General features: G+C 44.4%; 1 protein-coding gene across 1 annotated transcript in view; it reads left to right on the top strand.

Annotated features, from left to right (window-relative positions):
• TENM4 (teneurin transmembrane protein 4) overlaps positions 1-26156 on the top strand; it is a 404484-nt gene that overhangs the window by 307968 nt on the left and 70360 nt on the right. The window contains exons 17-18 of the mRNA XM_034073053.1: positions 13434-13553; positions 20073-20334. Of these exons, the coding sequence (XP_033928944.1) occupies positions 13434-13553; positions 20073-20334 (382 nt within the window). The remainder of the gene's footprint in view (positions 1-13433; positions 13554-20072; positions 20335-26156) is intronic.

Genomic DNA, 26156 nt, shown 5'->3' with positions numbered 1-26156 from the left:
CCCAATGCATATGGGCAGTTGCATCTTTCCTGCTTTCCTTTATTTCAAGACACAAAAGCCACCCATTTAACATGACTTTTGTGGTTCAAGTGACTGATATTTTCCAGAAGGATCTCATAAACAACAGTGGCAGACCCTCTTCCATTGACAGAGCCAAAATATAGGGAAACCAGAATGGTATTTACAATGTAGTGTGTGATGAGTAGAGACCTCAAAGGAACTGAAGATAATCTTACAGACTAGGGAGGGCTATTAGAGTGATTTCCATTATAAACAACCAACTCCAATATAGATTGGTTTTAATAGTAAGACATTCTTTATCACTGCAATCATCATCAAGAACAGGAAGTGGCAAAGGAATCTTACACGGGTCACTTCTGTGACTGCATCTCAGTCATTTAAGTACATGCCTGGCTGTCAGGGGAGGTCATCCCTTTAAAATCATGTAGCAGGATGACATAATACATACCCTGCGGTGTCAGATTCTTGGATCATTCAGTGTCTGCCCTGATTGTTGCCTTTCAGAAGCAGTGACCCTGAGCCAGGAGGTGGTTCTTAGATTTGGGCTCCATTGAATTCCATCTAGTCATTAACTGCTTACTTTCAGCTTTCCCACACACAGGACTGAGTAAGTTGATACTGGAAATGTACAAGCCTTATGTTTGTGTGGGTATTTATTCCAGCACTTGCATCTCAGCAGGTCTCTCAGGCTCTTCTGGGCCTGACCTAGTGCTTTTCCATGAAGGAACATCTGCAGCATCCCTTGGGTACCACCTCCTGTACGTCATTGTCCCTGGTGGTCCACAGGCTGACCTCAGACATGAACCATTTAGAGGCACACCAGTGTCAGGGAGCTGGCTTGATGTGATAGTTTCCCTGATTTGTCTTGCTGCCAAGCCCTTGAAGGTCCGAGAAAGCTGACAACAGTGGTTCAGACTAAGGCCAAACTCTCATTATGTCACAAACTGTTCCTCATCAGCATTCTGAAGGTTGCAGGTTCTGGATGCTGAAGACTTCAGACTCTGGACTAATGTTAACACAGTGAATTCTCTGCTTTCAGTTGTTGTGACTTGTTGCTGTAAAATCAGGCTTTGAATATAAAATAGAGTTACATAAACTGCTACAGGATTTACATCCAATCTGATGCTAGATCTCTATGTAGGAAAGAATTACCAATCATCTGTAGATGTCCTGCTAAAAGGAAGATTCAGGATTCAAAAGGAGCACCTGCTACCAGAAATGTTTATCTGGCATATAGATTACTAGAGGGAGGGAATGGGAAGATTCAGATCAGTGGGAAAGGTTTTAATGATTGCTTTTCATTAACTGCAGTGGAACTAATAAATGGGGCTCCTTGTTCCATTAAGGTAACACAAAGAACTATACAGATAGGGATGATTTATGAGGTTGCCATTCTTAAAATACAAACATAGGGTGTATATCATTAAATATGGTCTACAGATATGTTACCTCAAGCTGTTATTGTATTGCATCTCTCACGTTAAATATCTTGCCTCGTCCCAAGAGCAGTTGCAAAGGGCACAGAAGGACCTTGACAGGAGGTGTGTTTTCCCCTGAGCACCACAGCACACACTCCAGGCTCACCAATCTGTTGGGTTCCTAAAAATGACATTTAAGGTTCTTAAAGCATGGTGTACATTCCTCTTAGTTCTTAAAGCTCCTATGGGTCTGGATAAACTCAACCACTGCAAGTGGTTTCTGCTTACTTAGATCATAGACTATAGGATCATAGAATGGTTTGGGTTGGAAAGGACTTTAAGGTCATCCAGTTCCAACCCCCTGCCATGGGTGGAGACTTGGTTTCTCTTTGCAATTTCAGTTGGCTGATTTCAGCACCTAGAAGCTGAACCTCTGAACAGATGTCTCTTTGTCACCCTGCAAATGGCAGTGCTTCAGCAGAGGTCACACAATGACTGTTCTGTGGAGGAGCATGGGCTGGGACCATGCAGGACCCAGTTAGTCTGGGCAAATGAGACTGATTGTATTTGCATGTGTGGATATGCCCTTTGTTCAGTAGTGTTCTCATTGTTGAATCTCCTCCAGTTGCCTTTACAACAGACAGGTGATAGTATCCCTCTTATCCATGGAACTCCTCAGTGTCTCCATAAAGATTACAGCCATTTCCATGTCTCCTTCCAGCTGCTGGCTTAATAGCTTGTCCCAACAAGAGGGAAAGCAGGAAATCTTTTGTTCTGATGAAGGATCCCAGCACCCTGCCTTAGGATAACCCTTCTGTTACTGCTGCTGTGATTCATGAATCTCCTTCTTGATGTAGGACTGTAGATTGCTGGGCATGGAACATCCTACACCTTTCTGTCCCAGCACCATCACTCTCATGGAGTAGGATTGGAACTGAATCCATGCCACTTGCTGATAGCAGTCCTTTGTGAACAGGCAACACAGAGGTGACATGAACCTCTGCCTCCTGCACCTCTGATGTCCTGCAGAGACACAGCCCCTGTGGCACAGACACACTTCTCATTCAGACCAGTAACCACAGCCTGTTCCTCAGGGCTTTCCCAGGCCCTGGCTGGCTGGTTATCACCCCTGAGGGAACTACAGCACGTTGGCATTCCTGTATGTCCAATGCAGAAGTAACAGCAGCGTGAAGGAGATGACTGCATTTCCATGCAATCTATTTTCTGGCCTTCAGAAACACAGCTTAGCTTCCCCTTAGAGAGAACAGCAGTGCAGATCACCTAATGGGTACAAATAAATGAATGCCTCGTGACAGCTAGCCTTTGAGTGAATTTATTATTGAATTACACTCCAGCTTTTTAAGAACAAGCTGAGCTGACAAGCTCTCTCCCTGCTGCAGAAGAAAAAGAAAGACAATGATAAATTGCCCTGATGGATAAAGGTAAAGACCTTGTCTCCTCCAAAATACCAGCAATTATATATTATTCATGTTTGGGAAGAAAAAATAATCATTGCCCATATTGAAATGAGTGTTTATGACGATAAAGCAAGTAGCTAAATTAAATTCTGGATGCACAGAATGTCTTTTCACATCATTTTGATGAACAGATAACAAGTACTCTTCTGCTACTTGATCGTTCTTGTATTGATTTTGAAACCACTTACTCTTGCTGTTTGCTTTGTATTTTTAAGCCATCCTTAGTTGTCCATCACCATAAGGAGCAGCACAAGAGGCAGTGGTGTCAAGTTGTTGACTCTCAAGTAGGACACCTGATATATTTGTGCCCTCTTGTGGGACAGTGTCAGGAAATTGCAAGAACAGGCTGATGTCCTGCTCCACAGAGCCTTTTATATTAATTATTGGCACAGGTTAAAGAAAACCATGTGAGGAAATGGCATTTTTGGTAAATAATGTAAGCAGACGTGTTTTCTACCCCTTCTTTTTGGGACATGTTGTATATATAAGGATATATACGTGTAAGGAGCATGACCAGCAGGTCGAAGGAGGTGATCCTGCCCTTCTACTCTGCTCTCGTGAAACCTCACCTGGAGCATTGTGTGCAGTTCTGGTGTCCTCAGCATAAAAAGGACATGGAACTGTTGGAACAAGTCCAGAGGAGGCCACGAGGATGAGCAGGGGCTGGAGCAGCTCCTGTATGGAGCCAGGCTGAGAACATTGGGGCTGTTGAGCCTGGAGAAGAGAAGCTGCGTGGAGACCTCAGAGCAGCTTCCAGTGTCTGAAGGGGGCTACAAGGATGCTGGAGAGGGACTCTTCATTAGGGACTGCAGTGATAGGACAAGGGGTGATGGGTTCAGACTGAAACAGGGGAAGTTTAGATTGGATCTAAGGAAGAAGTTCTTTACTGTGAGGGTGCTGAGGCACTGGAATGGGTTGACCAGGGAGGTTGTGAATGCTCCATCCCTGGCAGTGTTCAAGGCTAGGTTGGACAGAGCCTTGGGTGCCATGGTTTAGTGTGAGGTGTCCCTGCCCATGGCAGGGGATTGCAACTGGATGATCTTAAGGTCCTTGGAACTGGATGATCTTAAGGTCCTTTCCAACCCTAGCTATTCCGTGATTCTATATCTACTTGCTGCCATCCCAATTACATGGGCAGTTCAAAATAACCACCTGAGTTATAAAGACACATCAGAGAACCAGAGCTGATACCAGATGCAAGAATAGTCTGAGCACAATAAATAGTTTGTTTTAATGGTTTAGAGATCAAATCAGAACTAAATTTGCACATTTCTTTAGTCATTACTTAGTGACAAGGTATGTATAAACATGTCGCTCCATGTCCCTGCATCCCCACTGTGTGCCAGGCTGTACACCGTACCGTACTAATCCATCTGGGGAGGGAATCACAGCGCTGTTAGATGCTGTTAGTGCACTCTTTTACTATAAATAAATAAATGAATGGGCTTTACTGTCAAACTGCATCAATCCCAAGGCCCATCAAACCCAAAATTGTGAGCATTTATTGTGGCCAAAGAAAAACTAAGAGAATAGGGGAAGATCCAAATGGCTTTCAGGCCTTCAAGAAAAGTGTGATTTTCATAGAATCTCATACTGGTTTGTGTTGGAAGGGACCTTAAAGCTCACCCAGTTCCAATCCCCTGCCATGGGCAGGGACACCTTCCACTATTCCTTTTTAGCATAAGAAAGCCTACTTTAAAAACTTACATTTTTCAATGTACAGGGCATATATATATTATTTTTTCAGCCTTTTTTTTTTATTTTAAGCTATATAATATGGCATTACATCAGGTTAAAGTGATTATAAGTTCAGCATGGAGTTATTTCCGTATACTAAACTAATACAATATATGCAGCTACTTACATCCTCTTCATGGAACATTTAGCCACAGAACCAAACCAAAGTTCCTGTCTACTTTTACTGTCTCTTTTACCACAACATAGTTGGGTAACCATAATGTAATTAGATTCCCCTTTCACAAGTAGCAGTAGAAGGAGGTTCTGTCTACAGTCATTAGAAAAACTGGGGTCCAGCTTTTAAGCAGCATTAAGAAAACCCTGGCTATTTAGTACCAAGCACAAATTCTTGAGGAGGACCTTCCTGATGTGATTTGGATCAGGCAAAACAGCTGATATAAATGCTCCATCTTCCTGTAGCTGGTATTAAAAGGTCTCAGGTGACACCTGTGTACCCAGGAGCTCTTTTAGAGTACAGAAAGCAAACTTCAAGCCTTAAGAAGTGCCAAGCAGTAAATCAAAGCTCCTGATGAGGTAAGTACCTCCTGCATTACACAGGTGCTGACACGCACGTTTGGGTTTAGGAATTGAACTGCAGTGTCGATGCTGATGCGTCCTTTTGGAACTGGTGCATAGATATTTGATTAATGCTTATTCAGTGTTCAAGGTACACTCCTCTGAAAAAAGAGCACTCACGTGCCCATTGTTGTACCTTACTGATGGACGTGTCTGCTGTGATAACTATGAGCTGAGTCAGTAGCTCCATTCAGTACAATAACATCACTAGAAACTGTGTGCCCTGTTCAAGGGAAAGATTTGATTATTTCAGTACTGCATAAGGTTTCTTCAAATTAAACAGGGGCTCACTGTCACAATGATGTTCATGTGGGACCATGGCTTTTACTGGATGTCAGATGGAGAGGCTGAAGTTCCTAAAGGAAGCCTACAGGAAGGTCCTCTTGGAGGAGGGAGAAGTGAAGGTGACTTTGAGGGGGCTTTCTGCCCCAAGCTCTTTGCTGCCTCACCTCTGCAGAGGTTTCCTGACCCCAAACCACACTGGACAGCTTGAGCACCCCTTGGCCAGCTCCTTTCCTTCTCCTATGGAGCCAGGCTGAGAGAGCTGGGCTGGGGCAGCCTGGACAAGAGAAGGCTCCTGAAGGGGAGACCTGAGAGCAGCTCCAGTGCCTAAAGGGGCTGCAGGAAAGCTGGAGAGGGGCTTGGGATAAGGGCCTGTAGGGACAGGCCAAGGGGAATGGCTTGAACCTGCCCAAGAGAGGGGAGACTGAGCTGAGCTCTTAGGCAGAAGCTGTTCCCTGTGAGGGTGCTGAGGCGCTGGCACAGGGTGCCCAGAGAAGCTGTGGCTGCCCCATCCCTGGCAGTGCTCAAGGCCAGGTTGGACACAGGGGCTTGGAGCAGCTGCTCCAGTGGAAGGGGTCCCTGCCATGGGCAGGGGTTGGAGCTGGATGAGCTTTAAGGTCCCTTCAACCCAAACCAGTCTGGGATTCTGTGATGATTCAGTGCCATTAAATTACAGAGGAAACTGGTGTGAGCTGATCCTGTTGGCTTTGCACTGATGCAGAAAGGTTCTGCCTTGCCAGACCAGCTTTGGGGCTGTCCCTTCTAGATGCTGATTGCTAAGTGCGGTTTTCAACCATTTCAATATATCAAGAGGAATCTGTCGTTTGAGTGTGACGTTTGCTTGCTAAATTCGTTAAAACCTCCTATATAAAAAGCAGTTTTAAACCCCCAATTATAAAATCTCTGTATTTTATTGAACCATTTCTTTCCTAATGGCTTTGGATCATTACGGAGCTATCAGAGAGCTTATATACAGTTAAAGAACTTAGCCTACGATCATCCAAAAGAGAGCTCATTTTAGTATTAACCTGGTAAGAATGTCTTGATTTCCTTCTGTTCTGCTCAGTTTTGCTTTCATGGTGCTTCCAATTCAATGGAAGGAGTTGCTTTTATTTTGTGCCTTCTGCAGAGCTGAATCTGTGGTCACAGCTGACAAAGTAAATACCAGACGTAAAATACGATAGTAATACAAGAGCTGGTAAGTTCTGCAGATGTTTTTTAGTGACATGAATACATTATTCATCTCTGAAAGTTATTGCACCATAAAGTCTTTATCTCTCATAGAAATAATGGCTATGGTATCACTTCTGACAAATTATGAAATGAGTGTAATTCAGTCTTAGGTGAGAAAATTACCTTGCACCTTCTGAACTGTTGAATGCTTGACTTGCATTTTACAGACCTAAAATCATAGGTGTTTGATTCTGTTTCTTTGAGATCTCGTGCAAAGCAAGAGAGTGTTTCTTTGGTTGTAGTGGAGTAAAGGAACCATCAACATATGAAGCATTACTTACTCTGGGTGTAAAAGGCTTTGCAGTAAAGCCCAGCCCAACTTTATAATGCATTGCGTTTCCTATGAAACTGTTCTAAAATGCTCTCAGCTAAATCATAGACTCATAGAATCAACCACATTGGAAAAAACCTTTAACATCATCAAGTCCAACTGTTCCCCACCATTGCCAAGTCCACCAGTAAACCATGTCAATAAATAGTACAGTTGGAGCCAGTTTTACAACTCCAGAGACCAACATCACTGCCTTTTCATTTCGTATTTGCTGACCAGCCCTCCTGCATCCCTTATCCTACCACCTTCCCATTATAACTCAACTGAGACATCTTGGGATGCAGAAACAGTTAGTCAATGAGGCGTAGAGACCCAAGATGTTTTGAATGGCAGCAGTGGCATCTCTTTCCAACAGTGGCCAGATTGCTTGGCAGATCAGAGAGGAAGATTGGGCTTTCATAAAGAGAAAAAGGACACACATCAAGTAGGTGAAATAGCTTCAGATCCTCGGAGATGTTTTCAAAGCAACAAGAGCCTGAGTCCTTCAAGAATGGAGCCAACAGGGAGAGCAATGTTCATTTGAACATGAGCTTTCTAGAAGTTGTAGGTGGTCCTCAAAGGGTATTGCATTTTGTTGCTAACAGTCATGTACTAATGATTCCTTCCTTTCCTTTTGTAAGAGCTACAAGTAGCAGTCACTTATATTGTCCAGAAAGACGATGCCAAAAGAGATGTTTAAGGACTATCAGTCTGTAAGCCTTTATGGAGCAGAACAGAATCAGATGCATGAAGTGAGGAGCTTGAGGAACTGGATAACAGCAGGTCCACAAAAACTCTCTCATGAATCCTAAAAACATCAGCTGAAGACCTTTGGATGTTTTGTGGCTGTCAGGTTAAACCAGATCTGAAGAGACTTGATTAATAAGGGCTTTCCTCTTGGACTTCAAATACTGACTTCATTAGCCACATGCATAAAAGTATCCAACCATTATGTTGCTTTTTCCCCTGTCCTTCTTCAGACAGTTGCAGTAATGGGTTTTCTTTGAAGCATTTAATTCAGTTGTTTTTACTGTGTGTGTTGTAGGAAATCTAAACGACTGTAGAAAGCTTCCTGCAAAAAGTTAACAGTAAGGACCATACCTGCATAAAGAATCATCAGCATCTCCTGACCCTTTAGTGATGGGACCTTAGAAATAGCTCCACTGAGTAGGTTAAACAAATGAAGCAGATACTGTTTCTCATTGCAAACAACTTAGAATGGACTTTCTTTTATTAAGCCTGATCAGAGCTCTTATAAAATTTGCTCTTCATCACTCACTCTTTTTTTCCTGCATTTCCCACTTCATCAGCTGCTCAGAAAGTTCAGTGGCAGAATCTGTTGCAAACTCTGTTTGTCATGGCCACAATAGAAGTCCCTGCTTGTGAGATACCTTCCACTAGGGCAGGTTGCTCCAAGTGCCTGTGTCCAACCTGGCCTTGAACACTGCCAGGGATGGGGCAGCCACAGCTTCTCTGGGCACCCTGTGCCAGAGCCTCAGCACCCTCACACTTGCCCCATGTCCCATCACAACAAACCCTGCTAAATCCAGCTGGATTTGTATGCCAGCTGCCCAACACAGAAACATAGTATGGGTTAGGGTTAGGGTTATACCATGGTTAGGGTTCTATGGGTACTAGAACTATGGGTTCTACCATCCTGTCCTGAGGTGTTTCAACATGAGACAGGGGCATCCAACCCAAACTGGATGAGGTACATTTTGCTTCATCCTGTGTTGTTATCAAGCAAAAAGGTCACAGCAGCTAAAGCCACAAGATTATGTTTGTAACAAATTACTCTATTTGTAGGCTCTTACCAGCAAAGTGTCTGAGTATAATATCACAGGTGAAGTGCCATGAGAGTATAAGAATCCCTATGCAAGGGATTAGCAGGATACAACAATTATCCTTCTAATGTCTCTGTAAGGACGGGACGTGCCTTGATTGTTACTTTGCAGATGGAATACAAAGACACATACAGAGTAGGTTGTGAATGCTCCATCCCTGGCAGTGTTCAAGGCCAGGTTGGATGAAGCCTTGGGTGCCATGGTTTAGTGTGAGGTGTCCCTGCCCATGGCAGGGGGGTTGGAACTGGATGATCTTAAGGTCCTTTCCAACTGTAACTATTCTATGATTCTATGATTCTATGACGTGACCAGTGTCATATAGAAAGTCTATAGCAGAGGAAGAAAGAGATGTAAAGTTATCTGATTTAATTAATAATAAGTAGTAGCTATCTAGATTTTCACTCTGTGGTGCTCTGCTGAAGTTTCATCCAGAGCAGAAGTATAAATTCTGTATATATATACACATTATATATATATATATGTATGTGCATATATATATATGCACACACCCCAATAAAATATGGAAGTGGTAAGTTCAAAGAGACGCAGAGATTTATAGCAGCAAGTGAAAATATTTATGATGAATAACTTGGCTGAGGATGGCTCAGCAGTCGTGACAGCCATCTCCACACATCTGAAACCTTTAAAGGAGAAAGCATAATGAGTTATGGTGGAAATACTTTGAAATGTATACATGCAGAAATTCATGGGGGTGAGATTTCCCATGGTACCTATCCTCAGTCAAGGAAAGAATGTGCATTTCTTGCATCAAAAGGGGCTTAGGGTGCATGGAATTTTCTTTTCCCAGTAAAACATATATAGTAGAAGCAGTATTTTAGTTTATTTCCCAGTGCCAAGCATGATATCAATAGAAAACATCTCTGAATAAGAGACACTGGATGGGCCAATGTCTAAGTTATGACACATTGGATCAGAGTCAGTATGAAAGACAAGTCTTTAATGTGCTCCCATAATGTGAAATGGCTTTTGGGGAATTTACTCCTCTGGCTTCTGTTCTAAAGCTGGTTTTGTCTGCTTGAATTTCGTTGACAGCCTGTCAACCTTCCTTTGGAGCTGAGCAATGGGAATGCAGAGGCACCAATGCACCCCTGCCTGCTTTGCCACTGTGGCCCAGATCTTACCAGGAAGAGTTCATTTCATTTTCTAGGGAATAAAGAATGAGTTCACAAAGTGATGGTGTAAAATTGCCTGATAGCCATATGTGGCGTTCTAGGCAGCGTTTTGGCAATGGTTTGGTCTTTTAGGGAAGCTTTTATGGAAGAAATGGAAAGAAAATAAAAGAAAAGGAAAATCTAATTGAAAAAGAGGGGAAAAACAAACTGCTTTTCATTTTAAAGCAAGAATCCACACAGCCTTATGTAAAAACAGAGAGAGAAACAAAACCAAACCTGAAAAAGCCCCAAAATGGAAGCAAGAGGGGGAATCTGTTAATAATTCAATGGGAAGATGAGGCTCCAGCTACAAGAAATTCAGTTCAAGTGCAGAAAACACTGAACTGGCAGGGCTGGACTGATGGAATAAATCTCTTCTATTAACATGAGAGCTAATTTTATGTAAATGGATTGGGATCTGAGCATCTTAGCAGCACCACTTCACTTGTTTGTAGTGTAATTGCATTTAGACCAAGGTCTTCTGAAGGAAATGGCTGACTAAATTAGCATTAACCAGGTTCCTGGGGGGCTTGGTGCATTGTGGATAGCTGATCTTGCTTCCAGAAAGGACACGTTGATACTGGAGCAACCAGCTGCTTCCAGCTCACTGTGTTAACTGCATTTTCCCAAATGGAGCAACTTTTGTCACCCAGGGAAGGAGGAGATTTGAGGCTCTAATCAGGGAGAACATGGTTTGCCTTCAGTCTCCATCCCACCTGCTTTCAGCTGAATTCAGATCTGTGCATGTTGCTCCAGCTTTGTTTTATCACTGTGGTTTGGGAGAGATGTCCCCTTTACGGGAACATCTTTCCTTATAACATGTAAATAAAGCTATTGTTATAGTCCTTGTGGGAATGCTGGATGCAGCTGGGCTTGCTTCTCTAGGAAGAGATGCCAGTGTCCTCTGAGTTAGGGAGCATGTAGATGTGCTAATGCAGTTGGAGCACAGCTCTGTGAAGCATCGTCTAGAATGGGAACTGAGTCTCCTCCTGGAAGGTGGGAATTCAAATGTACTTGTTGCAGCTGCCAAGGCGAGAGGCAGCTCTTTGTCCATGTTGTGCTGGTGCTTGTTGTTGTAGAAATAGCTGTGTGTGATATGTAATGGACCAGATGCTTGCCGATATAAAGCACACTCCTCCATTAACATGAGCTGAGGATCTAGGCCAATGTACTTGTAGTATTGCTTAGAAGTTTGCAACTGCTTGGACACATGTTTTGTGCAGGACAGCAGGAGAGATGCCTGCAACGTGTTGTGTTTCTTTCCTTTGCTTGAACTCTTGGAAGGAGAAAATACCAGGTGGAAGTGTTCCTTTTGGGGTCACAAAAACGTATGATCTGGTCTCCCAAGTACTCTAAACCATTCATAGTCCCAGTGTTGGCTTGAATATGCTGCCAGTCATCCAGAATACCGAGTCCCTCGTGCCTGGGACTTCATCATCAAGAACCAGCCTGTTTCTTGTGATCTCTTGTCTTTCACAAATGTGCATCCATTTGATGAGGAGCTGAGAGAAAGCAGTTTCCAACCCTTCCTCGGGTCTCTCTAAGGACGGAAAAGGATATAGAATCATAGAAAGAATCACAGAATGGTTTGGGTTGGAAAGGACCATAAAGCTCATCCAGTTCCAATCCTCTGCCATGGGCAGGGACACCTTCCACTGGAGCAGTTTGCTCCAAGTCCTTTCATAAGGAACTGTAGTGATAGGACAAGGAATGGGTTGAAACTTAAACAGGGGAGATCTAAATTAGATATAAAGAAGAAGCTCTTCCCTGTGAGGGTGCTGAGGCGCTGGCACAGGGTGCCCAGAGAAGCTGTGGCTGCCCCATCCCTGGCAGTGTTCAAGGCCAGGTTGGACACAGGGGCTTGGAGCAGCTGCTCCAGTGGAAGGGGTCCCTGCCCGTGGCAGGGGTTGGAGCTGGATGAGCTTTAAGGTCCCTTCCAACACAAACCAGTCTGGAATTCTATAATTTTATGGATCCGGTTGTGGTTTAGATTGCTGTCACATTCTGGTAACGCTTTGAGTAGTTTTGTTAATATTGGAGCTCTCTGCTTAGATCAGTAGGAGTTTTGTTTAAGACACCCTGACAAATGGTTTCCTGTGCTGTGCAATATACAAATCCTGTTAAACAAAAATGAAACTTAATCTCCTTGTATTATACAATATTAGATCTTTAGGTGGCGTATAAGAAAATCACTTGATCTTTCCCTGATGATCCATGTTTCTGAAACCCTCTTTACAAACCACTGCAGGTACCATCCTCGGTGAAGCAGTTAAGTGACATTTCTCACTTGAGGCAGGTAGACAGCATGTACAGGTAGGATGATTTACTCCAGCTGAGAGCTGGTCCCGCACCTGTAGACACATTGGCTTTCAATCCCTGCTCTCCAGCGGGATAGCAGCAAGGAGAATCACTCACTGGCTCCGTTGGCACACTGACACCACAATTTGCTGGTATTGCTCAGAGAAATAGTTACCTTCAGCTAAAAACTGGGTTCAGACGCTCTCCCGGACATGTGATGCTTTGTCTTTATAGGAAGTTCCTGAAGTAGCAATGACTTAGAGCTCTGGAAACAGACTTTGGAATAAGAACTGAGGAAATCTGTCTTTGGCTTTACTGTAGATTTCCTGGCTGACCTTGGACAATTGAAAACCACTGTGCTTTATTTCCTCTCTCTGTAAAATACCTATCTTGCAGTATTCATCAATGTTTGTAAAGATCCTTGAAACCCTTAGATAAAAGAGCACATTACAGAGCACAGAGTAATTGGAGTAGTTGTAGCCCATAAAACAGTGCAATCTACCAAACTTGGGAAGAAAAAGCCCTTCCTGTCACCATTCCCCAGGCAGTTCGTAGGAAGCTGTCTGAACCTAGCAAATGATCTGTCGTGGTTTTCCCAAGTGTGGAAGAAATGAGCTGTCAAGCCTTGGTCAGGATGCGTCTGTGGCTTTTGTGCCTTCAATATGCCCATGCAGTGCTTGGTAGGTTTCTATTCTCCTGGGTTTTAAAAGTGCTTTGCCTTTAATTAGGACAATATTGTCAAGAAACTTGGTTGGTTGTAGCAAACTCCATTGTCGTGTTGTGACTCCTACAGAAGTCCAGAGTTAATGGAGTGTGTCCTGCAGCAGTTGCTTTTAAAGAGTAGGGTGAAAATTAACCTCATTTTAGGTATTGAATATTCATACATAACTCCTAATAGTCTCCAAGAGCAGCATCCCACCATCAAGAGGTACAGCATGTCTCCCAGCTTTCCAGGGCATAAAGGCCTGAGCTTTCTAATCCATAGGAATTTTCAGCCATAAAAATAGAGGAAAACCTGAATTTGCCCAAAAACTTAGTATTTCTCACCATTTTTCTTCTTGCAGACACGCATGTGTGATTCGAGGCCAGGTGATGACAGCAGATGGGACCCCTCTGGTTGGAGTGAACATCAGCTTTGTCAACAATCCTCTGTTTGGATACACAATCAGCAGACAGGATGGCAGGTAGGATGTCTATAGGATTTACAGTGTTCAAGCAGCAGTTACAGCATCATTGTCACCCTAAAGAGAAACTCCTTCCAAGAGCACGTTTATTGCTGATGCCTTTTGAAGATGTCAATGCATTATTGTTACGGGGCTACATCTGGCTGGCAACTGGTCATGAAAGGTGATCCTGGTGTTCCTTGAACCTCAGGGTTCCATCTAGGACCAGTTTTGTTCAATGTATTTATCAAAGGTCTGGATGCAGCAGTTGAATGCACCATCAGCACCATTGCTGATGATACCAAACTGGAGGTGCTATTGCCTCTCTTGAGGGACAAGAGGCCTCACAGAGGGATCTGGGTAGATTGGAGCATTGGACTATGACTAATGGAATGAAATTAACAAGTCAAAAGGCCAGATTCTTCACCTACAATGGAGTAACAGCAGGCACAAGTATAAACTGGGAGGGGAATGGCCAGAGAACAGCAAGGCAGGAAGGGATCTGAGGATGCTGGTCAGCAGTAGGCTCAGTAGGATCCAGCAATGTGCTCTGGTAGCCAAGAGGGCAAACCACATCCTGGGGTGCATCAAGCCAGATGGTCAAAAGAGGGGATTTTCCCACTGTATTCAGCACTGTTGTGGCCTCACATTGAGCCCTGTGTGCAGTTCTGGGCCCCACCATTTAAGAAGGATGTGAAGGTCCATGAATGCATCCAGAGGACGGAGACAAAGCTGGTGAGAGGGCTGGCAGGAATGTCCTATGGGGAATGGCTGAAGACTTAGGGTTTGTCTAGGTTGGATAAACGGGCGCTGAGGGGTGGCTTCATTGCTCCCACAGCTTCCTGAGGAGGGGAAGTGGAGAGAGAGCTGCTGATCCCTGGTATCCAGTGATAGGAAGTGCTGTAATGATATGAAGCTGCTCCAGAGGATGGTTTATACTGGACATACAGAAACATTTCTCTACCAAGAGGGTGGTCAAACACTGGAAAAGGCTTCCTAGAGAGATAGTTGATGCTCTAAGCCTGTCTGTTTAAGAGGTATTTGGACTTAATAACATGTTTTAACTTGGTGAGCCCTGAACTGGTCAGATCATTATAGGTTCCTTCCAACTGAAATAGCCTGTATTATCATTATCATTATTATTATTATTAACCTTATGATAACACCAAGCATCTTTAACCAACAAATGGGCAATGCAGTGCCTATGCATGTAAAGAAAAGATGTCTTCTGCTCCCTGCAGCTCTATTGTTGCTAATTCATGTTGAAATGATTAGGAAGAAGTCATTAAGATTACGGTTGTGTTGGAGGCAGGTGCTTAAAATCTGAGCAATCACGTTCAACCAAAACAAAAGCATTGCAAATTGGGAATGTCTTTCATCTTATCTTTTGTCTGTCAGTGCTAATTGGGTCCCTTTCTTTTCAGAACAAAAGCTGGAACACAAGGGGATCCAGCTGCACATGCTCTATGCATTCACTACTAACCACCAGCACTTGGGAATGGACTTAGGTGTTAGCACCTCTCCAATCCCTGGCAGGGGGCTGGAACTGGATGATCTCAAGGGCCTTTCCAACCCAAACCAGTCTGTGATTCTATGACTTCCATTAAAGGTTTGATTTGGCCAAAGATGATAGAATTATAATGAAAGAGAGGAACATATGCTAGTAATGTGTGCTTAATTCTGCCTTGTTCTTGCTCAGGGGTGTTTGCACCTACTGATGGTGACTGGGAGGATTTCCAAGTGATGCTCCACCTCTGGGATGACATGACAATGAAGTCCGGGTAATAAAGAGGCATCCCAGGAAAACTAGTGGTCTCTTTTGGAAAAGGTTCCCTCTTTGCTTTGCAGTTGTGCTGTGCCTAGCACAGAGGGGCTTTATGTTAAACACAGGGCAGGGAGGCGAGCACTGATGTTCAAGCTCCAGACCTTTCTAATACTTGAATAACAATTTCATTCTAGTTCCTGGGTGGTGAAAGGCAAATCCCCACTACTGCATCTAACTTTGCAGCCCCCAGCATAAGAAGGATGTGGAGCTGTTGGAGCGAGGCCAGAGGAGGCCATGGAGCTGCTGCGAGGGCTGGAGCAGCTCTGCTCTGGAGCCAGGCTGAGAGAGCTGGGCTGGGGCAGCCTGGACAAGAGAAGACTCCTGAAGGGGAGACCTTAGAGCAGCTCCAGTGCCTAAAGGGGCTGCAGGAAAGCTGGAGAGGGGCTTGGGACAAGGGCCTGTAGGGACAGGCCAAGGGGAATGGCTTGAACCTGCCCAAGAGAGGGGAGACTGAGCTGAGCTCTGAGGCAGAAGCTGTTCCCTGTGAGGGTGCTGAGGCACTGGCACAGGGTGCCCAGAGAAGCTGTGGCTGCCCCATCCCTGGCAGTGTTCAAGGCCAGGTTGGACACAGGGGCTTGGAGCAGCTGCTCCAGTAGAAGGGGTCCCTGCCCATGGCAGGGTTGGAACTGGATGAGCTTTAAGGTCCCTTCCAACCCAAACCAGTCTGGGATTCCATGATCCTATATTCTACTGACAGTTCAAACTAGGGCTGTTTCCATCACAGCCTCCAGCTGAGCAGGGCAGGAAGCGATGCAGCTGGAGCAGCTGTGTCCTCCACCCATCTTCAGTGGGCTGCTGGTTCCTCAGGGCTGGCTGCCAGCCTCCAGAAGTGATATTCATTTCAAGGAGCTGCAGTTTGCTGACTCAGTTGCTGACAGACACTGAGCTCCCAATGACAAACATGACTGATATCAGCTGTCTTAGAGCAGGGAATCTGCAACAGAGAGGGATTCATCCTGAAGCTGGGATTTCTGTCAGCAGCTGCTGGTGGTCAGTCAAAGCTCAGATTGTATGATGTCAGCTCACTTTATTCACCTTCCTTCCCAACCAGTCTGCTTCTGCAGAGTCCTTGTGCACATCTGGTGCATGGTCAATGTCCAACACATTGTCCAGTTGCAGTGCTGAGTCTGGGATCATTACCTCCACAGTACACAGTGTACTTTGGAGGTAATAAATAGACAAGTGAAAGCCTTTCTCTTAAAGAACACCAAAATCCAGGTCTTCTAAAAATTGCCTTCAAGTATTTAAGAGCATTCACACTAAAACTGTCAGGGCAGAAAAGGATGTCGACATCCCTTCTTTCCTCTAATCCCACTGATGTAGCAAGGAGCATTAGATGCATCTCTTAACCTTCCTAGGCCAGCCAACCAGCCTGTGAAAGGGAGATAACACCCACTTGTCTTCCTTACTGATTGTTACAGCATTTATTAAATGCTATTTGTAAAGCACTTTCAAAATCAAGTAAAGAATTATTGCTGTTCCAGTGACTAGTGTGCATTTTGATGGGTTTCAGTTAATTTTCTGTGTAGAGCATGACTTCTCATCAGCTTTTGCACAGTGCAGTTTTCATGTGATGGAGTCACTTTGTTTGAAGAAGGGGATGCTCTTAAGCAAGGAGTTTCACCTGAGCTACAGCAGCAGATTCCAGTCCATAGCAGTGCACAGTCACTTGGGGTCGCCTGGATCATCTTCAGTGTTATTCTGATTTGGAGACAAAATGGGAATACATATGCAAGTAGTTACCTTGTTCCAGGGTTATGAGATCCTTTGTTTAAACTTTGTTATCTAGCATATTCACTATAGGAATATTTATGCTTGAACACATGTAGTGAGTTGCCTAGTTAAATCAGTTCACTTCATTCCAGGTCTCTGTGAGTAGGTTTTGCTCCTGTTACAGTCCTCACATACAACCTCTAATCCTGGTCCCATTTAAGTCATATTACGTAGTCTGAGATTTGATAGCTTCAAGGCTTGCACATGATTTTAGCCTAAGTACTGAGACACTGCCTTTTGTCACATGAACAAGGCATGAAGGTAAAATGACAACTCTCAAACCACTCTGTTGTATACATTTCTCTGTAAAGCGAAGCTAATCGATGGATCAAGGTATCCATGCTGGATTATAAACCATATTTTTATGTAAGGCTTCAAATTTGATGAAATTTTAATCAAATTTGATGAAATTTGAATCAAATTTGATTTCAATTTGGTAGTTTATGAAGGCTGCAAGTCCTCAGTATCCCATGGCTGGAGGCACAGTGTTAATAACAGCAGGAAAAGTCTCCTGACTCTTTCAGTGTGGTATATCTGCCATCACATGCTGAAACTCAGACCAAATCCATGAGCTTTCAGAGCCAAGGAGATGAGAAAGGGTTACATTTTCCTGTGGGGTGTTCTCCTTTGAGCCAGCTTCATCAATAAAGGCAGAATCTCATTCTTTGGCCTGTCTCTCCAGAGTCCTTTAAGCAAAACAGACCAATATGACTGTACAACAAGTGTGATTTGTTTCCAGAGTGATAAAAAAGGCATTAGAGATCAGCAGCAAAACCAGAAATGAAATTCTCTCATTCCTTCAATCCCAAGATGCTCTTGTTAAATTGAATCGCACTAAAGGAAGCTGGGAGGAAGGTGTTTTTGCTTTGGGGTTTTCTGTTGGGTTTGGGGTTTAAGCTTTCCTTCGGTTCATCAAGGTAACTTCAAAGTTGCACCCTGTGTCTCTGGAACAACAGGCTCATAACAACAGGCGCTATTAAAACCACTGCACTGTGTCTGTTTTCACAGCTGCTGGAGCCTGACGTGGAGGTGGTGCTTTCCCTTCTGCATCCCGCTTTGGGGATGCAGGAGATTCAAGGTCATTTCCCCCCCTCTAAGAAGGTTCCCATCCTTGCCCCAGGCTCTACAGAGCCAAGAACCTCTCACAAAGGAGGTAAAAGGAGGCGTTTCCAGATAAAAACACTTGCCTATAAACTTGTTGAGCATCATTTGTACTGTTTGTTTCTTCCCTCCCGTTGCCCCTTTCAGTGCCCGGATTCCTGCAGAGCAAGCTTCTCCCTCCCAGCTGAAGGCTTTGCCAAATGCTAATTGACTGTTAAAAATGTTCTCATCAAAGTACAAATGCTGAGCAGCTTTGCTGGCAAGGACCAGCACGTTCCTCCATCAGGCTGCTGCGAGCCAAGCTCCATAGGTCTGGGAAGCTGATGCCCCCACTTGAGTGATAGAATAAACATGTCTTTAGCTATTTCAAATGCTTTCCACTCCCTCCCGTGGACTCAATTTCACATTGTTTCCTGAATAACTTGCTTTTCATTGTTGCATTTGCTAAATGGTTCTTCAGTCTCTCAGCTGTCAAAAAATAGGTTCTTCTTGTATGATTGTTTGACAAAGATTTTGGGTTGAGAACCAGTTCAGACTCCTTGTGGCTCCTTTGGGATTTTTGCAGCCTATCTGAAAGCTTCATAATTCATTTTAAAATGACTTTAAATGCTTCTTTCAGCTTCTTTCTTACCTTGTGATTGCAAGGTGCATTGAGTCTGGCTTGGGGCACTTTCAGATGCTTTCAGATCCTAGTTCCTATGCACAGAGAGGTACTTAAGTGCATGAGGAGCTCTGCTGAAGCCAGCAAGCCTGCTCACATGCTTCAAAGCTGTGTGACTGTCATACATTAGCGCCAAGCATCGAAAGTGAGAAGCAAGGATGGGAAAACTTTCTTTGCCTGAAACACACATTTGGCATTGCCACTGAATAGATACTGAGAAGGAAAACAAAGAAGAAAACAGGGAGATCTTCACATTGTGGTGAAATCCCTTCCTTTCTCAGTTAACACCTCCTTTTTGAGTCTATACGTATTAGATGCATCTTGTAATTCAATCTCCATCTCTGCCAAGATGTGGAGTTTGAATGCAAAATGAAGCAAAAACCCTATCCCTTATCCCAACATCTTTACATCCAAGGGATGGGTATTTTCCTTATCAGGGTAACATTCTTTCACACCATGCTGGAGGTCTGCCCTAATATCATCCAATACTAACACAGGCAGGAAAGCCCTTTTGGCTGGAGGTAGCATAGGGTGAAGTTGCAGACCACAGGCAGTGAATTGTCTGTCCTGTTCTCACTGCTTAAGAGTCCCAAAAGGCAACACTGAGTGCTATGGCTGCCTTCATGATGTTCATTTCTTCCCTGTGCCTGGTACACTGAGCTTAGCACATGCCTGGGTTCCACATGTTCCCTGGGTTGCATTAGGTATTACTCAGGTTAGCAGTGATGCCAAGGCAATTTATATGGTGGTGTGTCAGAGAAACCACTTTCCAAATGGTCTCCTTCATCATGTGAATTGATCCAATCTGTGACTGGGTTTGGATGATAGATACTTTAAAAAGAAAGAAGAAAAGCAAATGTATGGTTAAATAACACCAGAAAAGCACTAACAAAGATAAACATTTGTCTCCAAAAAGAGGATGGGTATGGTTTTAATATACATGAGGACAACATGCAAAGAAGCTGAGTTTGTACTCCTGCCTCTGCAGCTTGCTTTTACTCAGCTAAAGCTCCTGTGAGATGTAGGCTTTAGGCTTGTAAGATGTACCCTATAATATTTCTTGCAGTGATCTTCCAGGGGATCCTTGCTAGGGAACTGTTACAGATGGATGGAATGGTACTAACTGGTGCCATAGCTAGTATTATGGAATACTAACTTGGTATCCCCTCTCTTTAAACAGCTTTGATCTCGTGACCATTGGTGGGATCTCCATCATCCTGCACTTCGAGCGGGCTCCCTTCATCACCCAGGAGCACACGCTGTGGCTGCCATGGGATCGCTTCTTCGTGATGGAAACCATCGTCATGAGGCACGAGGAGAATGAGATCCCAAGCTGTGACCTCAGTAACTTCGCCCGGCCCAACCCCGTGGTCTCCCCATCGCCACTAACAGCTTTTGCAAGTTCCTGCTCAGAGAAAGGTCCTATTGTTCCTGAAATCCAGGTATGAACCATCTGAATCAAGGAGAAAATAATCTCCTTTCTATGCTGCTTTTGCTTTCTTTGAGCAAAACAAACACGAGTATTCCCTTGCTTTCCTAAAAAGCATTCCATGTTTGTTGCACCGTTTTCAGATGTTTGCCAGGAGCACTCACTCACAAGCACACACAGAAGGTTTATTTTCCCTTATCCCTCAGAGATAGAAGCAAAGCACTGTGGCCAACAGCAAAAACCTCATTTGGCTCTGCTTTGCTTTCACCTCTCATCCGCAGGAGGTGGGCTGGGACCCTCATGTGACCCACATCAAGCCTTAGGGCAGCCCTTTGAATGATGGGTCGCTTATACTCTAATGCCTTTCTTCTGTTGGGGAGCTGATTTCATGCACTGGGCATTACAGAGCTCAGCGGTGGAGGATCGGCTGTGAACTTTCTCAGGGTTTGAAGGCAATCCCCTCACTCTCCAAAGCTGCTGAGATGTGCAATCAGGCAGCAGATGGCTGGCCAACAGCCAGCCTGCGGAGCATCCGGGGTTTCATTGCATTTCCTGACATTTGGGAGCAAAGCAAGAGGGTTACTTTTAATCCGTCATCCCATTTTTACTTATTTAAGGAAGTCTGAGTCAGATAAAGTACTTCTAACAACCTGCTGTGGATTCAAAGTATTTTGCCAAAAGGAAAGTTGGGTTTTAGACTGAATAAGACAAACAACTGAATTATCCATTTTCATAGAACCATAGAATAGTTAGGGTTGGAAAGGACCTTAAGATCATCCAGTTCTAACCCCCTGCCATGGGCAGGGACACCTCACACTAAACCATATCACCCAAGGCTTCATCCAGCTTGCCCTTGAACACCACCAAGGATGGAGCATTCACAACCTCCCTGGGCAACCCATTCCAGTGCCTCAGCACCCTAACAATAAAGAATTTCTTCCTTATATCCAATCTAAACCTCTGCTGTTTAAGTTTCAACCCGTTACCCCTTGTCCTATCACTGCAGTCCCTGATGAAGAGCCCCTCTCCAGCATCCTTGTAGCCCCCTTCAGACACTGGAAGCTGCTCTGAGGTCTCCACGCAGCTTCTCTTCTCCAGCCTCCACAGCCCCAATGTTCTCAGCCTGTCTCCATACAGGAGCTGCTCCAGCCCCTGCTCATCCTCGTGGCCTCCTCTGGACTTGTTCCAACAGCTCCATGTCCTTCTTATGTTGAGGACACCAGAACTGCACACAATGCTCCAAGTGAGGTCTCACGAGAGCAGAGTATTATTTTCCTTAAAAACACTTCCTGTGTTGAAATAGACAGATGCAACAGCATTTAAGCTTTCCTGTATTTGGCATGTTTTTCCCTGGGTTGTAGACACCAGCATTCAGCATGTCAAAAATCATAGAATGGTTTGGGTTGAAGGGGCCTTAGAGCTAATCCAGTTGCAACCCCTTGTCAGGGGCAGGGACCCCTTCTACTAGAGCAGGTTGCTCCAAGCCCCTGTGTCCAGCCTGGCCTTGAATACTGCCAGGGGTGGAGCATCCAACCTGTGCCAGTGCCTCACCCCCCTCATCATAGATGTTTAGTGCCATATGAAATGTCCTGCAGATACCCTGCTTGGCCTCCAACTGCCAATCCAGGATGATTCCCCTATCACTGTCCAGCATTATATCTGCCAAACCCTTGTGAATGTCAGATAACTTGGACATCCCAAATTATACCAAACACCTGTAGTTATAGGCTCTAGTTAAGACTTAGGTGGGAGTAATTTTGAGACTATGGCAACTAAATAAGGTGCTCATGTGCAGTCATCTGGATGTGTGCTAGATGTCCAAGCTCCCATTAAAGCTGACAGAAACCTAATCAATATCATTAATGGAGCCTACAGACTGATTAAGCTGACTATCTTGAATGTATCTGGTTCCCACTGATGGTATCAGTTAGATCTCCATTGACTGTAATTGATGATTACATGCCCACATCACTTCCCACACTTATATGCCAACATCTGAATTTTAGATGCCTTGAACCAGATTGAATCCCACTCTTAAGCTAATGTGGCCACACCAACCTCCTGAAGAGCTTGTCTGTGCCTGTTTGCCATGAAGAGCCCTAGAAGAACAGTTCAGAGGAGTTTAGATAAACCCAAGTTTAGATAAGCTGAATCCCATACATGATGAACAGTACTTTTTGTACATGCCAAATGATTGAGCTAAAACCTCAGTAAGCAGTATTGGACCTCAAATATAAGCTGAAGGTTAACAGAGTTTGTGGTGTAGGAGTGTACAACATATACAACACAATCTGACTCATGGCAGAGTACTTCAGTCCATAAATGGACTCCTTTACATTCCTATACTAGATATACCTACTATAAAATATAACCTAAATGATCATCCCCAGCAGTGTTCAAGTCCAAATTGAATGGGCCTTGGGCAACTTGGTCTAGTGGAAGGGCAGGGGGTTGGAACTGGATGATTTTAAGGTCCTTTCCAACCCAAACCCTTCAATGATTCTGTGACTCTATGACAGTTTCTGCAGCTGCATTTTATAATAGCAGTTCACAGAGGAGAAATGTGAAGTGCAAAAGGTGTGAGCAAAAGGCTGGGAGGAGGTGCCAAGCAGATGGCGGGGCTGAGGTTTTGACAAGTGGGCAGATAGAAGCTTCATGTGCTCCACCAAATAGCATCCTCTGCCTGGATGCAATCAAAAGACAAGCTAATACATTTTAAGTGCTCTATTCAGGTGCCTAAAGGCAGATTTGGTGCCATTTAAGATGCTCTGATGTGTCCCTTCAGGCCTCCAGGCTGTAGCTTCATAAAGACAGAGATCTCAAGAAGTTCCATGTTAGATCTGTCATCCCCTTGCAGAGGCTTTAGATGCCATAGAACATCTTGAAAGTGCTACATGTCTGTGTTAAGCCCCTGAATCAGACCCTAAATGCTTTTCTGTCTCACAATTCCTTCTGAGCATCATACTGGAAGAAAAAGCTTGTTCCTTGCCTTGTCTGCTGGCAGGAGAAGAGAAACTGTAAGAGAAATGTGTAACCCACACACAGAAATAAGATTTTCTACATTGTGTCGTGCAAAGAGTGGAAGAATTGGTACTGACAGAGCCATAGATCAGCACCCAGCAGTGAAGAGGACACAGAAATAGGGAAGTTGTGAAAATCCCTACTAAGCCTGAAGAACCAGTTCTCCTCCTGATCAGCCTGGTGGCATGACCACTTTTAGAGATCATATTGATTAAGCTTCGATGAATTCCAAGAGCCCTTATCTTCCAACAGGGCTTCAGATGCACCATGTGCATTTATCTGGGCCAGACAGCAAATATCTAACAGAAATAAGGACACAATCCAGTTGTTGTTACTTTTTGGTGCACTCCACATCTTTTAAAGCTTCTTCTTCCCCTCTTCTCCCACCAATGTCCTACTGGATTATACTCCCCGCACGAATGCCATGCTTTGTTGCTAGTTTATCACTATTTACAAGCTACAAATGCTTCTTTGGATAATCTGAATTACCATTTGAATCCTCTCTTCAAGTCTTTAAACACAGCCCCTTGTGCTGCTCAGCGCCTTGGTACCGCAGGGCTGACCCTTCCTTTGGAATAGCAGACAGCAGAGACAGATCATGACAGAAAGGACTAATTATATCTGACAGGGATTTGAACCAGACATTGCAAATAGTAACTCCATGACAATTATTTCTGCCTGGCTTTTTCCTAGAGGGATTATATATGAAGACAGATTTGATACAAGGGACCACCTTTACTGCAGCTTGGCTCAGTTGGTCTCCGGTTGACGTTGGTCCCAGCCCAGCTTGTTGCTGAGCTCATAAAATACACTTCAGAAATCCTGGGTTTCTCCCAGTTCTGTCATTTTGGAGCCTCCTAGGCCCTGAGATATGTAAATTGAAAAGGCTGCATTAGGGGAAGTAAATATTTATGAGCATAGTGGAATAGTGCTTTAACCTTTGGATGTGTCCGTTTGTCAAGTGCTGCAGCACTCCGAGGTGTAAGTTAGCACTTGAACAAGTGTTGGGCCTTGGGTAACAGCTTTGAAGAGGTCTTTTCAGGGGGCAGATAACAAGATTTGTCATTATTGGTAACACTAAGCAGAAAACCTGTGAGGGATGACCAACTTGTCATGCCAGGGCAGGGTGCTGCTCCCATGTAGGAGTTGAGTATAGGAGCCATGTAGCTTGGGTAACACCAGGATGGGTGGATGGGTGGATGGATGGATGTATCTCTTGACCTACATGCCTTCGAGCCTCCATGCCCTTAATATTATGGAAGCTGTTTGTTGCTAGGGAAGTATTTTCACAGCTCATTTAGGGTCCAGCACACCAAAGTATCTCAGAAGTGGTAGAGGAGAGAAGCAGTGCCAATTGTGAGCTTCCAACACATCCCACTATTAGACCACGTTTTCTGTTGCAGCTCACTGCAAAGCTTCTACCATCATCTCTCAGACTTTGCCAGGGGTTCCTGACTTGTGCTGACAATGTCCACGTTGGGTGCTTAGCTAAGAGTGGCATTTTCTGGGAAGGGACAACTAAATCTGTTTCTCCTAAGACTTAAGACAGAAATGCTCTTTTTTATCAGTATTTTGCATGGTGTCAGGGATGACTTCCAGGAAGTTTCCCTGCGTTGCTCCAGCTACAAGTGTAGGAAGTTTTAAGATGTGGTTCTACTTTAGCAAGTAAATTAGCTGAGGATCCCATGTTTACTGAGACTTCTCTGTTCTGAAAGCAGAATATGGGCAGACAGAACTTCCCCTGCTGCTTGTCCAGTCTTTTGTGAAACTCTGTACTGCAATAGAGACCTGTGAGATCACTGTCCCAGTCAGACAGATATACCCACACTCATGGCTGGAGGAGAAAATGAAGTAACTCACCTGGAATACAGAGGAATTTGGGAAAGGAAGGGAAGCAACAAGGGAAGGGAAAGGGGTTGATGGTGGTAGGTTAGGCCAAAAGCTTCATCACGCAGGACAAAGGGGAAGGAGTTTTAAGCAGGGACCAGGATGTTGGAAAGGGACTCTTCATCAGTGACTGCAGTGATAGGACAAGGGGTGGTGGGTTCAAACTGAAATAGGGGAAGTTCAGGTTGGAGATAAGGAAGAAGTTCTTTACTGTGAGGGTACTGAGACACTGGAATGGATTGCCAGGAGAAGCTGTGGATGCCCCATCCCTGGCAGTGTTCAAGGCCAGGCTGGGAGAGCCTTGGGTGCTATGGTTTAGTGTGAGGTGCCCCTACACATGGCAGGGGGTTGGAACTGGATGATCTTAAGCTCCTTTCTTACCCAAACCATTCCATGGTTCTATCAGCAGGAGCAAATACGAGGTAAAACAATAACGATCAGGACACGAGAAAGCTGGAGGTGGATCAGGCAAAGATGGTCAGAGGTGAGGTAGGAGAGGAGCAGGGTCAAAGAGGAAGAAATGGGCAAGTCAGAGGGTGGAGGGTGGAAGCAATATTAACCAATGACATGGAGAGAATGGCAGGTTATGATCGCGGCCAGGGAACATCCATAAGGATACAGGGCAAGTATAGGGCTTGATATTTTACTGGGAAAAAGAAGCCAGGAGGCAAAAATTAGCAGCCATAGAAACCTAGAAGAATAAGACAGAAACTGGCAGCTAAACTGATGGGCTGGGATTATCTCAGACTCCAAGCTCCTTTAGCCATGGGTGCTGGGGCTCCTTTGGACCGTGAGTCCCATTGTAAATACTGAATTCAATGAGATATTTTGATTGCCTGCTGTCCCATGTAAGAGAGATGGAGAAAGAGTGGGGCATTCCTTGCTTCCACAACTACTCCTATAAATTACATATATGGTTTTATACTT

The sequence above is a fragment of the Melopsittacus undulatus genome, chromosome 2, assembly GCF_012275295.1.
Source record: "Melopsittacus undulatus isolate bMelUnd1 chromosome 2, bMelUnd1.mat.Z, whole genome shotgun sequence".
Lineage (NCBI taxonomy): Eukaryota > Metazoa > Chordata > Aves > Psittaciformes > Psittaculidae > Melopsittacus > Melopsittacus undulatus.
The sequence above is the reverse complement of the archived record's forward strand: the minus strand, read 5'-3'. Positions and strand labels throughout refer to the sequence as shown.